Source organism: Odocoileus virginianus, chromosome 12, assembly GCF_023699985.2.
Source record: "Odocoileus virginianus isolate 20LAN1187 ecotype Illinois chromosome 12, Ovbor_1.2, whole genome shotgun sequence".
Lineage (NCBI taxonomy): Eukaryota > Metazoa > Chordata > Mammalia > Artiodactyla > Cervidae > Odocoileus > Odocoileus virginianus.
The window spans coordinates 41,031,239-41,048,901 of NC_069685.1; the positions used below are offsets into that span (position 1 = coordinate 41,031,239).

General features: G+C 37.9%; 1 protein-coding gene across 2 annotated transcripts in view; it reads left to right on the forward strand.

The window, feature by feature from the left end:
* ZNF268 (zinc finger protein 268) overlaps positions 1-17,663 on the forward strand; it is a 33,720-nt gene extending 16,057 nt beyond the window's left edge. For both annotated transcript variants that reach the window (XM_020905708.2, XM_020905707.2), the window contains 4 exons: positions 609-809; positions 9,118-9,244; positions 9,528-9,614; positions 13,279-17,663. In XM_020905708.2, the coding sequence (XP_020761367.2) occupies positions 609-809; positions 9,118-9,244; positions 9,528-9,614; positions 13,279-15,755 (2,892 nt within the window). In that variant the 3' untranslated portion in view covers positions 15,756-17,663. The remainder of the gene's footprint in view (positions 1-608; positions 810-9,117; positions 9,245-9,527; positions 9,615-13,278) is intronic.

Consider the following 17,663-nt stretch of genomic DNA (forward strand, 5'->3'; position numbering starts at 1 on the left):
AGTGAAAGTCGCTCAGTTGTGTCCGACTCTTTGCGACACCATGGACTATACATACTGTCCATGGAATTCTCCAGGCCAGAGTACTGGAGTGGGTAGCCTTTCCCCTTCTCCAGGGGAATCTTCCCAACCCAGGAATCGAACCCAGGTCTCCCGCATTGCAAGTGGCTTCTTTACCAGCTGAGCCACAAGGGAAGCCCAAGAATACTGAGCCCAAGAATACTGCAGTGGGCAGCCTATCCCTTCTCCAGTGTATCTTCCCGATCCAGGAATCAAACTGGGATCTCCTGCATTGCAGGTGGATTCTTTACCAGCTGAGCTATGAGGGAAGCCCAGAAAGCAGGGTCATTTACTCCTTAGCACCTGGCATCATATTCTTTTTAAGTGTCTTCCTGAAGTTGTTTAAATCTCAGGGTTGTTGCTGCTCTTTCGGGGTTCCTGGGGGCCTGTGCAGAGTCTGGGTGGGAGGCTATAGTCAGTGTGCTGGGTTCCCTAGTTCCATTTCCTCTCACTTCTTCCTCTCAGCAGCACTGGCCACAGTGCATTCACCAGCAAAAGAAACCAAGGTTAGAAATGTGCTCTCAAATGTGTGCTTGTTCTTGGGTCTACAGGTGCCACCTCTCCAGGAGCGAGACAGTTCATGCAATGTGAGCAGAAAGCTCCAAAGTGAGAAATCCATCCTGGGTCAAGGGAGCCCTGACCAGAAGCCTCTTCCTGGAGGACCCCGGCAGAGGCCCAGGAGACCTGGGACAGCGCAGGTCCAGGAATGGCTGCTTATTTCCCAGGAGCAGCCGAAAGCCAAGAAATCCTGGGTGAGTCCTTGTTTGTTTATTTCCACTTCTTTTCTTTATTCCTTTTTCATTTTTTTTGGTAGGGAGAGGGATGGAGGTCCTTAGGTGGGAGGGTTAAATTAACTTTCTCCTTAGGTCGTGGAAGGTCCCTGAAGTCCCTGTTTCCTGGTTTCCACAGACTCAATTTTCAGCTCCTCCACCCCGCAATTTTTTAAAATGCATGTTGTTCTTTTTATGTGTTTACAAAATGCATATCATTATTGATGTGAATGTGTTTTTAATATATGTTCATGGCATGTACATGTGTATCTCCTGCTCTATTGCTTATATTTTTCATTAGGCACTTTGTTTCATTAAGCACCATCCTGTTAGATGACCACCAGCAGTGTCTGGGTCTTCCCTTGCCTCACATTCTCTGTCAACTTTTAAGTGCTGTTACTCTTTTTAATTTGAGCCATTCTGGTAGGGTGGTATCTCTGTATGGGTTTGCTTTGCATTTCCTGTTAGCATGTTTTTTGGATATTTTGTTACCTCATGTGCATGTTTTATGCCTTTTCTTATCCACTAAAAGGCATTCTTTATATTCTGGAAGCTTCTTAAAAATGCTGTTTCAGGCCCCACCTCAGTCCTGTTGTATCACACTTTTGTTTTAACAAGATTCAGTGATTCATGCACATTGATGTTTAAAGCAAACTTGATACCAAATCCATATTCATGTTTTACTTGCAGTGCTTCTTTCACCTCCAGTATTTTGTTATGACAGTTTTCAAACACAGGGCAAAATTGAAAGCATTTTACAGTGAACATTTATATACTCATCACCTTGAATTTACCTTTAACATTTTTATTGTATTTGTTGTATCACATTGTCCGTCTTTCCATCCCTCTGCATCTCTCATCCCATCTTATTTTTGATGTATTTCTTAATATGTTTCAGGCATCAGCATGCCTCCAAGTACTTCAGTTTGCATAGCATTAACTGTTGTTCAGTATTTGTTTACAAGCTGGGTTTTTTTTAAATTGTTTTGCCTTTTCATTCTGTTAATGCTGTCTTTTGATGAACAGCTGTTGTAATTTTAACTTAATTTATATATATTTTTTATTACTAGTGCTTTTTGTGTCCAACCTAAAAACTTTTTTTTATCCAGAGCTCATGAAGACATCATTCTTTGTTCACATTTATATTTTCACAGGTAGACTCATAATACATGTAGAATTATTTATGTTTGGTGTGAGTAGGAGTCAAGATGTATTTTTTTCATCATATTGTCTAATTGCCCCGGTCTCACTGAAGTGATTGATCCTGCCTATGTCTCTGCAGTGCCTCCTTGTTGTATATCAGGAGTCCATAAAAATGGTTTGGTTTCACAACTCATTATTTGTTCCATTGGCCTACTTTTCTATCCTTAAGCCAGTTTCACATGATATTTATAATGTCTTGCTATCCAGATGCTTCTGGTTTTAGGTGGTTATGAATGCTGTCAACATGCATGTGTGGGTTTTTGTGTGAACAGGAGTTTTCAGATCAGTTGGGTAAATCTCTAGGAGCTTGATTGCTGGATTGTATGGCGATTCTGTTTAGCTTTGTAAGAGACTGTCTTCAGAGTGGCTTGCAGTTTTGCATTCCCACCTGCAGTGAATGAGAGTCCTTGTTCCTCATCCTGACCAGTACTTGGTATTGTCAAGTTGTTAAACATTTTGCCATTCTAATAGAAGTAAGGTGGTATTTCACTGGGGTTTTAAGTTGCATTTTCCTAATGGCTAGCTAGTATTATTATCTTTTTTATGTGTTTTATTCTTTTTATATCTTTGGTGAAATATCTGTTCAGAGCTTTCCCTCATTTTAATAAAAATGGGTTGTTTTCTTGTCATTGGTTCTTTTAAATTTAATTCTTTTTTTTTTTTTTCTACTGAGGTATAGTTGATTTACAATATTTCTGTTTTGTAAATAAGCTCATTTGTACCCTTTCTTTAAGATTCCATATATAATTGATATATATCTCTCCTTCTCTGACTTACTTCACTCAGCATGTCAATCTCTAGGTCCATCCATGTGGCTGTAAATAGCATTATTTTGTTCTTTTTTATGGCTGAGTGATACTCCATTGTGTGTGTGTGTTCAGTCACTCAGTCGTGTCTGACTCCTTGCTACCCCATGAACTGCAGCACACCAGGCTTCCCTGTCCTTCACTATCTCCTGGAGTTTGCTCAGACTCATGTGCATTGAATCCATGATGCCATCTAACCATCTCATCCTCTGTCGCCCTCTTCTCCTGCAGTCAGTCTTTCTCAGCATCAGGATCTTTTCCAGTGAGTCAGCTCTTCACATCAGTTGGCCAAAGTATTGGAGCTTCAACTTTAACATCAATCCTTCCAATGAAATATTTGGGGTAGATTTCTTTTAGGATTGACTGGTTTGATCTCCTTGTTGTCCAAGGAACTCTCAAGATTCTTCTCAAGCACCACAGTTTGAAAGCATTAATTCTTTGGCACTCTGCCTTCTTTATGGTACAACTCTCACATCTGTACATGACTCCTGGAAAAACCATAGCTTTGACTATATGGACCTTTGTCAGCAAAGTGATATCTCTGCTTTTAAATACACTTTCTAAGTTTGTCATAGCTTTTCTTCCAAGGAGCAAGTGTCCTTTAATTTCATGGTTGCAGTTACCCTCTCTAAATATGTACATACCACATCTTCTTATCCATTCCTCTGTAGATGGACATTTAGATTGCTTCCATGTCCCGGCTACTGTAAATAATGCTGCAGTGAATATTGGGCTACATGTATCTTTTCAACTTACAGTTTTCTCCAGATGTATGCCCAGGAGTTGGATTTCTGTGTCATATGGTAATTCTCTTTTTAGTTTTCTAAGGAACCTCCATACTTCTACATAGTGGCTATACCAATTTACATTCCCAATAACAACACAGAGTTCCCTTTTCCCCACACCCTCTCCAGAATCTAGTGTTTGTGGATTTTTTGGATGTTGGCCATTCTGACTGGTGTGAGATGATACCTCACTGTAGTATTGATTTGCATTTCTCTAACAATTAGTGATGTTGAGCATCTTTTCACATGCTTTTTGGCTATCTCTTGTCATTGATTTTTAAGAGTTCTTTCTTATTCTAGATTTAAATCCTTCATAAGAAAAGTGATTTCCAAATATTTTCTCCCTGTCTCTGGTTTGTCTTTTCATTTCCATGACAACAACTTTCACAGCAAAATATTTTAATTTTGATAAAGTCTGTTTTCTAAATTTTAATTTTTTTAAATGGGTTTTGCTTTTGGTATCATATCTAAAATTTCATTGCCCGAAGAAAAATGCACAAAGTAAAATTTTTTTCTCTGAAATTTTATGGTTTTAGTTTTCACATTAAGTCTATGATCTATTAGTTAATGTTCATATGGGGTATGTTTTGAGGTTCATTTCTTATGTCTATGGATGTACAACGGTCCAGCACCTTTTGTTGTAAAGATGATCCTTTCTCTGTTGAAATGCTTTTGTGCAATGTTAAAAAACAACAACAACAACAACAAAATCTTCAAGAGACAGTGTTTATGTGGGTCTATTTCTAGTCTTTCATTTCTGTTCATTGATTTTTGTGCCTAATTTTTCACTAGTATCATGCTATCTAGATTTTATAGGAAGTCTTAAATCAGGCTAGTGGCAAATGCTTAACCTTTGTTCCCTCAGAATCATTCTGGCTGTTCTAGTTTTTTGTCTTTTCATATTAATTATGGAAGAGCTTATGGATAGCTTCAATAAACTTGTTAGTAAATCTACGAATCAAATTAGGGAGAGTTTACATCTTAACAATACCGAGTTTTCCAAGCTATGAACACCCTGCATCTTTTCATTTTTTTAATCTTTGATTTCTTAAAGCACTGTTTGTATTTTAGAGCATACATATTTCTACATACATATTTTATCATCTTAACCATTTTAAGTGACAGTTCAGTGGTATTAAATTTATTTTTATTTATTTATTTTTGGATGTACTTGGTCTTCGTTGCTTTTGCGAGGGCTTTCTCTAGTTGGGGGCCACTCTTTGTTGTGATGCTCAGGCCTCTCAATGTGGTGGCCTCCTCTGTTGTGGAGCACTGGCCCTAGGCATGGGCTTCAGTAGTTGCAGCGCACTAGCTCAGTAGTTGCAGCTCTCAGGTTCTAGAGTGTGGTGGTCTCAGTAGTTGTGCATAGGCTTAGTTGCTCTGCAATGTAGGGAATCTTCCTGGACCAGGGATCGAACCCATGTCTTCTGCACTGGCAGGCATGCTCCTGTCCACTGCCCTACTAGGGAAATCCTTAAATACATTCATAAAATTGGCAGTCATAACTATCATCTGTCTCCACAACTCTTCCTCTTGAAAAACTGCAGGTCTATACCATCAAAACCATAACTCCCAACTCCCCCCTCTCCATAAGCCCTGGCAAGCACCATTCTACTTTCTGTTTCTGTGATTTTGACTACTAGTAGTACATAGAGTACTTGTAGGTATACAGACGTACAGTAATGGTCTTTTTGTGACTGACTTACCTCACTTGACATAATGTTCTCAAGGTTCTCCCTGGTTATGTTGCAGAACTTTCTTCCTTTTTAAGACAGAATAATAATTTGTTGTATGTATATATCACATTTTGTTTATCCATTCATCCATCAATGGACACTTGTATTACTTTCACGTTTGAGCCTCTGTGAATGAAAATGCTGGTATAAGCATGGATATACAGATATCTCCTTAAGACTCTGCTTTCACTTCCTTTGGAGATATACCCAGAATTGAAGTTCCAGGACCATATGGTAATTCTAATGTTTAATTTTTTGAGGGGCCATCAAACTGTCTTCCACAGCAATTACACCACTTTACATCCCTACCAGCCATGTGCAAGTGTTCCAGTTAATCCGTATCCTTGCCAGCCCTTGTTATTTTCATGGTATTTGAGAGCCATCCTAATGGGTGTAAGACGAATCTTGTTATAGTTTTGATTTGCATTTTCCTTATGATTAGTGATGTTCACCGTCTTCATGTGTTTATTGGCCATTTGTATCTACCTTGGGAAAATGTCTATTTATATCCTTTGATCACTTTTGAAGAATTTTTTGTTGTTGTTGAGTTTAAGTTCTTTATGTATTCTGGATATTAACCCCTTATAAAATACATGACTTGCAGATACTTTCTCCCATTTTTGGAGTTGCCTTTTTACAATGTTGATATTGTGTTTTGATGCAAAAAATTTTTAAATTTTTATGAAGTCCAATTGATTGGTGTTTTCTTTTGTTGCTTATGCCTTTTGTCATATTCAAGAAAGCATTGTCAAATCTAACATCAGGAAGCTTTTGTTGCTGTGTTTTCCTCTGAAGAGTTTTACATAGTTTTAGGTTTTACATTTAGGTCTTTGATCTATTTTGAGTTTGTTTTTATATATGGTATTAGATAAGGGTCCAACTTCATTTTTTTCATGTGGATATCCAGTTTTCCCAGCATCATTTAGTGGCATTTAGTGGAAAGACTTTTCTCTCCCCATAAATCGTCTTGGAACCATTGTCAACAATCATTTAACCATATATGCAAGAGTTTGTTTCTGGACTCTCTTCTATTCCATTGTTACCATGTTGTATGTCAGTCTTTCAGTCTTTATGCCAGTATCACATTATTTTGGTTACTAGTTTTCTACTAAGTTTTGAAATTAGGAAATATGAGTCCTCCAGTTTTGTTCTTTTTCAAGATTGTTTTGGCTATTCAGTGTCCTTTGAGTTTTTTTATACATTTTAGGATGGTGTTTTCTATTTCTGGGAAAATAGCATTGAAATTTTATTAGGGATTGCATTGAATATGTAGATCACTTTGGATACTACTAACATATTATTAAGGAACATAAAGTATGTTTCTATTTATTTATGTCTCGTTTCTTTTAACAAGATTTTTAGTTTTCATTTTGCAAGCCATTTACTTCCTAGGTTAGGTTATTTCTTCCTTTTAAAACTGTATTTATTTATTTTTCGTTGCACTGGGTCTTTGTTGCTGCGCATGGGCTTTCTCTAGTTGCGGAGAGTGCACAGACTGCACTTGGCTGCAGTGCACGGGCTCCTCTTCGCGGTGGCTTCTCTTGTGACAGAGCACAGGCTCTAGGTTGCCCTGGCTTCAGTAGTTGTGGCACAGGAGCTCATTAGTTATGTCTCGGGCCCTAGAGCGCAGACTCATTAGTTGTAGCGTGTGGGCTTTAGTTGCCCACAGCATGTGGAATCTTTTCAGACCAGAAATTGAACCAGTGTCCCCTGCACTGAAAGGCAGATTCCTATCCACTGTAACACCAGGGAAGTCCAAATTATTACTTCTTTATGATGCTGTTATAAATGGAATCATTTTTATAGTTTGCTTTTCTGATAGATCGTTGTTAGTGCATACAAACGCAGCTCATTTTGGTGGGTGACTTTGTGTCCTGTTATTTGCTGAATTCATTTATTCTAACGAGGTTTTCTGTCTGTGTATGTATGTGTGTGGAATCTTTAAGGTTTTCTATGTATAGGATGATACTGTCCATGAACAGAGAAATAATTTTATTCCGTTTCTAATTTGGATCCCTATCATTTCTTTTTCTTGCCCAGTGGCTCTGACTAGAACTTCCAGTGCTGTGTTAAATACAAGTGGTGAAAGCAGGCATTGGTTCCTTATTCCTGACCTTAGAGGAAAAGCTTTTTCTTTCACCGTTGAGTATGATGTTCACTGTGGGATTTTAAGATATGACTTTTATTATGTTGAAATACTTTCCTTCTGTTCCTACTTCATTGAGTATTTTTATCATGAAAGAGTGTGCAATTTTGTCAGTGCTTCTATTGAGATAATCTTCTTTGAGATAATCATTTTTTCAGCTTCATTCTGTTAATGTGATGTATTACACTGAGCAGTTTTCCAATGTTGAACCATTCTTGCATTCCAAAAATAAATCCCATTTGTCATCGTGTATAATCTTTTTAATAAGCTTCCTAAAGTTATAGCATTCTGATTTGAATTTATGCCAGCTTAACTTCAGTGACATACAAACACTGCTCCTTTACCGTTCTTTCCCAACTCCTTTTGGTTGTTGATGTCACATGTTTATACATTGTGTGCCCCAAACCATAAACTAACAATTATTTCAAATGCATTAGTCTCTTATAAGTATATAGAGGACGAAATGTAGAGTTACAAATCAAAGTTAAAATAATACTACCATTAATGATTACACAGGTATTTACCTTTATTCAGATCTTTATTTCTTCAAAACAGCTTCAAGTTATTGTGTAGTGTGGTTTCATTTCACCTGCAGGACTCCTTTGAACATTTCTTTCCAAATAGGTCTAGTGGTAGCAAACTGCCTTTTGTTTTTCTGGGGATGTATTCATTTCTGCCTCACTGTAAAGCACAATTTTGTCATGTACAGAATTCTTGACTGATAGTTTTTTTTTTCTTTTAGCTCTTTGAATATATGGGCTCATAGTCTTCCGGTCTCCAAAGGTTCTGATGAGAAATCTGCTTATAATGTTACTGAGGAGCTCTTGTATGAAACAAATCATTTCTTTCTTGATACTTTCAAGGTTCTTTCTGTCTTTGTGTTTATCTATTGAAAATTTGAGTGTATATGTTTCTTTAAGGTTTCATCATTTTTGGAGTTTGTTGAACTTCTTGGATGTTTATATCCATATCTTTCATCAAATTTAAAATTTCATTTTCAAATTCATTGTTGCCCATTTTTGAAAAATTTAGCCATTCTAGGTATGTAATGGTCTCTCACTGTTTTAATTTGTAGTTCCCTAATGATATATAATGTTGAGCACCTTTTCATGTGCTGTATCTATGTATCATCATGCTCAGATCTGTTGCCCCACAAAGTAGCTGCTACTTACAGCTCTTGCCTTTATTCCACCAAATTTTGACATATCTTTCTTCAGTGGTGACTCCTTTAGTCCCCTTTCATGGACTCAGCCTAATGTATCCTCCCTTATGCCTGTGTTCTCCACATGTTCTTTTGTCTTAGCATCTTTGATTCCCTATTACATTTTTACATATTTAACCTTTGTTTTTCTCTACAATGCTGAACACTTCCTGCAGGCAGGACTGCCTTTCCTCCATTTTATATTACCTGCACTAGGTTGAATACCTGACACTTGGTGTTCTCTTGTGTTGAATGAAAGGTTAACTGATTTAATGCATATTGATGGGATATTTTCAGTAAATTTTGCTTTTCTCCCAAAATATTAAAGAATATAAATAATGGACAGCCTTGGCTGGCTTTTATGACAAACTCAGTAAAATGATTTGAGATTGAATAGGGATTTGCTATTTCAGGGACATTTGTCATTCATGGATGTGTTTGTGGACTTTACCTGGGAAGAGTGGCAGCTGCTGGACTCAGCTCAGAAGCACCTGTACAGGAGTGTGATGTTGGAGAACTATAGAAACCTTGTGTCCCTGGGTACGTACTTCCCCCTTGAAAGGAGTAAATCTCCAGGCTTCCTCTTCTTGGTGGCTGAAAACTGGAGCATTTTTGTAAAATACTGGGTGATTTGGGGCTTATACTTAGAGGCCAGGTTTTCTTATTCTTCCTTTGGCATCAGAATATGCTGGTTGAATGGTGTTTACTTTGCTAGAGTGCAAAAGGGCAGCTTCATCATTGTCACATCTAAACTAAATTTTCTCAGTTTTTCTGAATCCCTAGGCAGTCTTGATCCAGATTGTCTATAATTTTCCATTCATAGGATATCAATACACCAAGCCCAGTATCATTTTCCAGTTGGAACAAGAAGAGCTGTGGATGATGCACAGCCCAAGTCAGGACCATTCAGGTGAGTGACCAGAACATTTACATCTTTTCCTCCTTACTCAGAATCAGTGTGAGGTCTGATATTATGTCCTTTTGTGTTTGTACTTTTATGTTATTTGTAACCATCTTTTGCTCATTATCTCTTCTCTGGTATTCTCAGCTTCCTTCTTACTTTTCTGAGGTAGTAGACTCATCTCATTATTCATTTAAGCACCTTTATCTGTTTATCTCATTTCATGTGACTTTCACACCCTTTCTAAATAAAGTTAATCTTTCTAATATTAGAATTGTTTCAGCTGCAATTTTTAATTAACCTTAAATCAACCTATAAGATGAAGTGGTTCATTATCACACATTACAAAATGTCCTAAGGTGGGTCAGCTCTACGGATGACTAAGTGATTGACTCACTAAACTGCCACAGGTCTACCCCTTCCTTGCCATTCTAACTATGTATTTTCCTCAAATTTCCTCCCTCATAGTCATCAGATGGCTATGACAGTTCCAGGCAATACCTGCAAATGTACCAGTGACCAGTGTAATAAATAAAGACTGTTCCTTCCCACATGGCCCTTTTTATCAGACATTAAAATCTATTCAGGAAGCCCCAGCAGACTTAACCTTGTTCAGTAGGCTAGATTTTTATCATATACCCTTTGTAAAAATGATTGGCAAGGGAAATGGCAAGCCATCACTGTTGACTCAGATAAATCATGCTTCCCCTTCGGCAGGGGGTATGGAGATGGGTTGCCAGTTTCCTACCTGAAGCACATGGCCTTATGGATGGAGGTAGAACATAAAATCAGGTTTCTGCCAGCCAAGAGAAGGGCAGCAGAACTGTCAGTTAGGCAGCAGTGTCCACCTTCATCTTCCTTTTTGGTGAGGAAGCATCCAGTCACACCCATCTTTCCACCGATCCATCTTCAGAAATACTCTATCCACCCCTCTTTTCATTCTTACACTATATTAGTGCAAGTCTAGATCCTTGTTTCTAATCAGAGCTAGTAGTGGTTCTTCATGGTCTGGTGATCTCTAATTAAAATTATAAAAAAAAAAAAAATAAAATTATCCACACTTATCTCAAACGCTAGCAAAGTAATGCTCCAAATTCTCCAAGCTAGGCTTCAACAGTATATAAACTGTGAACTTCCAGATGTTCAAGCTGGATTTAGAAAAGGCAAAGGAGCTAGAGATCAAATTGCCAACATCCGTTGGATCATTAAAAAAGCAAGAGAGTTCCAGAAAAACATCTACTTCTGCCTTATTGACTATGCCAAAGCCTTTGACTGTGTGGATCACAACAAACTATGGAAAATTCTTAAAGAGATGGGAATACCAGACCACCTGACCTACCTCCTGAGAAATCTATATGCAAGTCAAGAAGCAACAGTTAGAACTGGATATGGAACAACAGACTGGTTCCAAATTGGGAAAGGAGTGCATCAAGGCTGTATATTTTCATGCTGCTTATTTAACTTATATGCAGAGTGCATCATGCAAAATGTCAGGCTGGATGAAGCACAAGCTGGAATCAAGATTGCCAGGAGAAATATCAATAACCTCAGATTCACAGATGATACCACCCTTATGGCATAAAGTGAAGAACTAAAGAGCCTCTTGATGAAAGTGAAAGAGGAGAGTGAAAAAGTTGGCTTAAAGCTCAACATTCAAAAAACTAAGATCATGGTCTGATCCCATCACTTCATGGCAAATAGATGGGGAAACAGTAGAAACAGTGACAGACTTTATATTTTTGGGCTTCAAAATCACTGCAGATGGTGAGTGCAGCCATAAAATTAAAAGATGCTTGCTTCTTTGGAGAAAAGCTGTGACAAACTTAGATAGCATATTAAAAACCAGAGATACTTACTTTGCCCACAAAGGTCCATTTAGTCAAAGCTATGGTTTTTCCAGTAGTCATATATGGATGTGAGAGTTGGATTATAAAGAAAGCTGAGTGCAGAAGAATTGATGCTTTTGGACCGTGTCGTTGGAGAAGACTCTTGAGAGTTCCTTGGACTGCAAGGAGATCCAACCAGTCAATCCTAAAGGAAATCAGTCATGAATATTCATTGGAAGGACTGATGCGGAAGCTGAAACTCCCAATATTTTGGCCACCTAATGCAAAGAACTGACTCATTGGAAAAGACCCTGATGCTGGGAAAGATTGAAGGCAGGAGGAGAAGGGGATGACAGGATGAGATGGTTGGTTGGCAACGCCGACTTGATAGACATGAGTTTGAGCAAGCTCTGGGAGTTGGTGATGGACAGGGAAGCCTGCAGTGCTGCAGTTCATGGGGTCACAAAGAGTCGGACATGACTGAACTGAACTGCACCAAAAGAATATTTACTTAGACATGTGAAGAAGAGTCTGGGGGGGGCGGTAAATTCTAAATTCATGCATGATTACAGAGAAAACTTGGCAGCTAAGTAAAACAACTCAAGAGAAAAAATGATTTATGAACAAAAACTAACCATGGTACACTTGCATGATTTACCTGTGGATAGAAATTGCATGGTTGTGAAGATATAAAACCTGAAAACTGATTTAAGCAAAAATATGAAATAGCTTGATTAGGATGGTGCAGGTATGGGAAGAGAGTGTGTACATCATGGGTAATATTAAGGGAGGAGGATGAAAGGAATTCAGTCTCTACCCTACACACTGAGTAATTAGGAGAAAACCAAGTACAACAGAATAGGCTGTTATTTAGAAAACATGGAGGAAAATACCATAAGAAAGAACTAAGAGACAAAACTTTTTTCCTCTGAGGAGAATGAAAAACAGAGAGGCAAGGTGAGCAGATGCTATTTAAACATTAACTACCCCCTCCCCCCACCAAATTCCAAAAATACAAAATAGATAAAGATCAAGACACAGGTCTGAGTTCTTATGCACAATGAGAAATATTTGGAGGTTGAATAGAAGAGAGAGTGGGTAGAGTTGACCTGTTAATAGATATACCAGAGTAACATGCTGACCAAGGTGAAGGACAGAGCAGGGCATTGAGAGAACACAACAGAAGGGCAGCTTTGAAGAAGCAACATCACAGGGTCTTAATCCCTCATACCAGGTTTCTCTACATCCTAAATCTGAACCCTTATTCATTTGTACACAAACCTCCAAATTATAAATGTTCCCAAACATCAATTCCCATTTAGGGCAGTATCTACCCCCATGAAAAATGAAAATTTTAATTTTGCTCATTTTTTTCCTTGTACTTTCTTTCTTTTTCTTTTTTTTTTTTTAAATTTTGGCTACACTGCACAAAGAATTTTCATTGTGGCATTCAGTTGGATCACACAGTCTTAGTTGCCCTGCAGTATGTGGGTTCTTAGTTCCGCAACCAGGAATCAAATCAGCATCCCCTGCATTGGAAGATTGATTGTAACCACTGGGCCACCAGGGAAGTCCCTCCATGTGCTTTCCAAAGAAGCTATTATACAAAATTTTGAAACTCAATGCTATATTTATTGTCAGATCTCTATGCCTGTTTTCATGTTTTGATTTGTTTTGTTTCTGCAGGTGCCCAGGAGTTTGTGTACATTTATATTTGAGATTTTATTTATATTCAGAACTGATATCGGAAACTAAGAAAAACCTCATGACATGGAATTTTTAAGGCAATTTTATGCTGTACTATGATCATGTCACTATTTATAACATATCAGTATTTTCATTTCTAGACGAAGTCTGGGAAATTGATGGTTGTGTGGAATGGCATCAGGAAAATCAAGGCAAGCTGGGAAGTATGGCAGAAGGCTATCCCTGTACTGCATTTGGAAAACTGTGTCTTATTACTGTAAGTAATGCTTCTTCAAGACAAAGATTTCATAAATGTGTCACAAATGGAAAGAGTTTGAAATGTAATATAGGTTTCAGTAATAATTACACTGGAAAGAATCCTAAGGACTTTCATGCATTGAGGGAACCACCCTTCCTTTCTAAACATGAACAGGCTGTTATTGGCATAAAATACTGTGAAAGTGATGAATCTGGAAAAACTGCCAACAGAAAGCCACAGCTTATTTGCCAACAAATGCATATGGGAAGAAAATCATTTGAATGCAGTTCCTGTGGGAAGGACTTCAGCAGCCAGTCGAACCTTGTGGTGCATCAGGAAACTCATGAAGAAGCAAAACCCTGTAAGTGTGATAGATGTGGGAAAGCCTTCAGCAGCAAGTCCTACCTCATTGCACATCAGAGAACTCACACAGGAGAGAAACTACATGAATGCAGTGATTGTCAGAAAACTTTTAGTTTCAGTTCACAACTTGTTATACATCAGAGAATTCATACACAGGAGAATCCCTATGAATGCTGTGAATGCGGGAAAGTCTTCACTAGGAGAGACCAGCTTGTTTCCCACCAGAGAACTCATTCAGGACTGAAACCCTATGGATGTCATGAATGTGGGAAAGCTTTTGGTTTGAAATCACAGCTCATTATACATCAAAGAATTCATACTGGAGAGAAACCCTATGAATGCAGTGATTGTCAGAAAGCCTTTAATACAAAGTCTAACCTCATGGTACATCAGAGAACTCACACAGGAGAGAAACCTTATAGTTGTAGTGAATGTGGGAAAGCTTTTACTTTCAAGTCACAGCTCATTGTACATCAGGGAGCACACAGTGGCGTCAAACCCTATGGATGTAATCAATGTGGAAAAGCTTTCAGTTTGAAGTCACAACTCATTGTACATCAGAGAAGTCACACAGAAGTGAAACCCTATGGATGCAATGAATGTGGGAAAGCTTTTAGGAGCAAGTCGTACCTCATTATACATCAGAGAACTCACACAGGAGAGAAACTCCATGAATGCTGTGAATGTGGGAGAGCCTTCAGTTTTAATTCACAACTTGTTATACATCAGAGAATTCACACAGGGGAGAATCCCTATGGATGCAGTGAGTGTGGGAAAGCCTTCAGTCGGAAATATCAGCTCATTTCACACCAGAGAACTCATGCAGGGGAGAAGCCCTATGAATGCAGTGATTGTGGGAAAACTTTTGGTTTGAAATCACAGCTCGTGATACATCAACGAACTCATACAGGAGAGAAGCCCTATGAATGTAGTGAATGTCAGAAAGCCTTTAATACAAAGTCAAACCTTATTGTACATCAGAGAACCCACACAGGAGAAAAACCATATGGTTGTAGTGAATGTGGGAAATCCTTTACTTTTAAATCACAGCTCATTGTACATCAGGGAGCACACACTGGGGTAAAACCCTATGGATGTAATCAGTGTGGAAAAGCCTTCAGTTTGAAGTCACAGCTCATTGTACATCAGAGAAGTCACACAGGATTGAAACCGTATGGGTGCATTGAATGTGGGAAAGCTTTTAGGAGCAAGTCCTACCTCATCATACATACAAGGACTCACACAGGGGAGAAGCCACATGAATGCAGTGAATGTGGTAAATCCTTCAGTTTTAACTCACAACTTATTGTACATCAGAGAATTCATACAGGAGAGAGTCCCTATGAATGCAGTGATTGTGGGAAAGCCTTTAATAGGAAAGACCAGCTCATCTCACATCAGCGAACTCATGCAGGGGAAAAACCTTATGGGTGCAGTGAGTGTGGGAAAGCGTTTAGTAGCAAGTCATATCTCATTATACACATGAGAACTCATTCAGGAGAGAAACCATATGAATGTCACAAATGTAGGAAAGCCTTCATTTGGAAGTCACTACTCATTGTACATGAGCGAACTCATGCAGGGGAAAACCCTTATAAATGCAGTCAGTGTGAGAAATCCTTCAGTGGGAAATTACGGCTCCTTGTACATCAGAGAATGCACATGAGAGAGAAGCCCTATGAATGCAATGAGTGTGAAAAAGCCTTCATTAGGAAGTCTCAGCTCATTGTACATCAGAGGACTCATTCAGGGGAGAAACCCTATGAATGCAGTGAGTGCAGAAAAACTTTCTCTCAGAAATCAATTCTCAGTGCACATCAGAGGACTCATACTGGAGAGAAACCCTGTAAATGCACTGAATGTGGGAAAGCCTTTTGTTGGAAGTCACAACTCATTATGCATCAGAGAACTCATGCAGATGAGAAACATACTGGTGAGTTAAATATAAGAAACTTTCTCTCAAAAGTGAATTCACAGGAATTCCTAGAAAATTCATACAGGAGAGAAACTTTATAAATGGAATCATCTCATTGTACACCATGTATATATGGCATGTGGAAAGGAACCCACAGAAAGCTGTTTTTTATACACACACACAAAAAATCAGTAAATGTACACAGGAACTGTATGAATTCAGTGAACCCTCTGAAAGTTCTTAGCAGGAAATTGTACCATGTCTTTAAATTTGTGCAGTTGAGGAACAATATGAATTAAGTGAATATCAGAAACTCATTTCTTTTGTTGGGGGGTTGTAGGAAAGATCCCTTTATTTCTTAACATGCTAACATCTGCAAAGAGTTAATTCCATAATGCAAATGAATATAGAATACAGTCCTTTGAAATTCATAATTTATTGGAATTAGGATTTTAATGACAAATTTTGTAATGCAAATTTTAATGCAAAACATGTAAATTGAATGTGTTGCAGAAGCTTATATGCTGGAGAAACCACGGTATAAAGTTAAGGAAATTCTTCATCTAGAAATGACAGGCTTCTAATAAAAAAGTAAAAATTTGAATGAGTAAAGATCTGAGTATTTTTTAAGCCTCTACAGGAAGGTTTATTATTTTGATTCATCTGGGAAAAAATTTCCTTTATAAATTTAGGGGAAATTATGCTCCAAATTATGCTTCTAAACTCAGGAAAAGCCTGTAAAAAAACTATCCAACTCTCAGTGATCAATACTTTATAGAATATAAAGATTTTCTAACCTGAGTAAATGTAATAATCATGATAACAATAAGGATTACATCAGAAGACCTGCAGTGACGTTTAGGTGTTTTCTTCCTTTCTGTACTATAAAATATGTTTTGTGGACTTTGGCATATTCTTATGGATGCCACATTTGATAAATAAATTAACTAGATAACGATACTGTTTCCCAGGGATTTATACTCTGCATGGCAACATCCTTCTTTAAAATACAACTTGTTACTAGAATAATATGGCATATAAATGCATTTCAGTACTTTTAAATCTTTACTATTGTTTTGTACCTTCTGTAAATGGACCTGAAAGCTCTCTCTTCAGTTATATAATCAGTATAGCTCACATTTCATGTGGTTGCATATCTGGAATCTGTCCTGCCCTCTTTGATTAGAATACCTTGATTTCCTTTAAGAGAATTGACAGTGTATGCAATGTATGCATGATCAGATCATCATTCAAGGTACCCTGTCAGGAGTTGGCTGAGATAGTCTAGAGTTTAAATTTTTAATGGACTCCTTAGTACAGAAAATCAAACTTAGCTTTTGTTCTCGGGTAACATCTTGCTGCAAAATATTAATTAGTTCCTTCTATATAGATTACCCAGAATAGCTTTAGTTGTTGTCACTTCTTAATCCTAGTTCACTTCTCTCTTAATTTGAGCTATCTGGTATCCTTCTCAGTACATTTAAATACCTTTAAGTGATGCTGCTGAAGTGTGCGTGTATAGCTGTAGATTCAGGGCATGAAAAGTCGTTCTGCCAGTGGCTTCCTTACAAAATCATTTTTTTTCATAACCTCACCAATTACCTTTTATGTATTAGCATTAATCTGGAAAGAGCTAGAACCCTGAAAATAAGTTTAGGGCTATCTTGGAGGAATATGAGGATTTAAAACTGCAGATACTTCTGAAACAACCACTACTTTGTGCCCTTCAGTGGGGAATCCCATTGCTTACCCAAAGAAACTGTTTCTTCTGTGAAGTATATAGTTACTTGATTTCTGAATGCCTAATCCTTATGTAGGATACAAAGTTAAGAAACTTGGAGTGAAGAGTGATGACTCACAGAAGGGAAGAGAAGGCTTGCATAAGGAAAGAATTTCAGATATTTGCTATCGTCTATCCCCTAAACTTGGAAAATGTCATGAATATGTATTTTGTCATTGATGTTCCAAGGAAGATACATACACATAATAAAGAATAAGCATATTCTGTG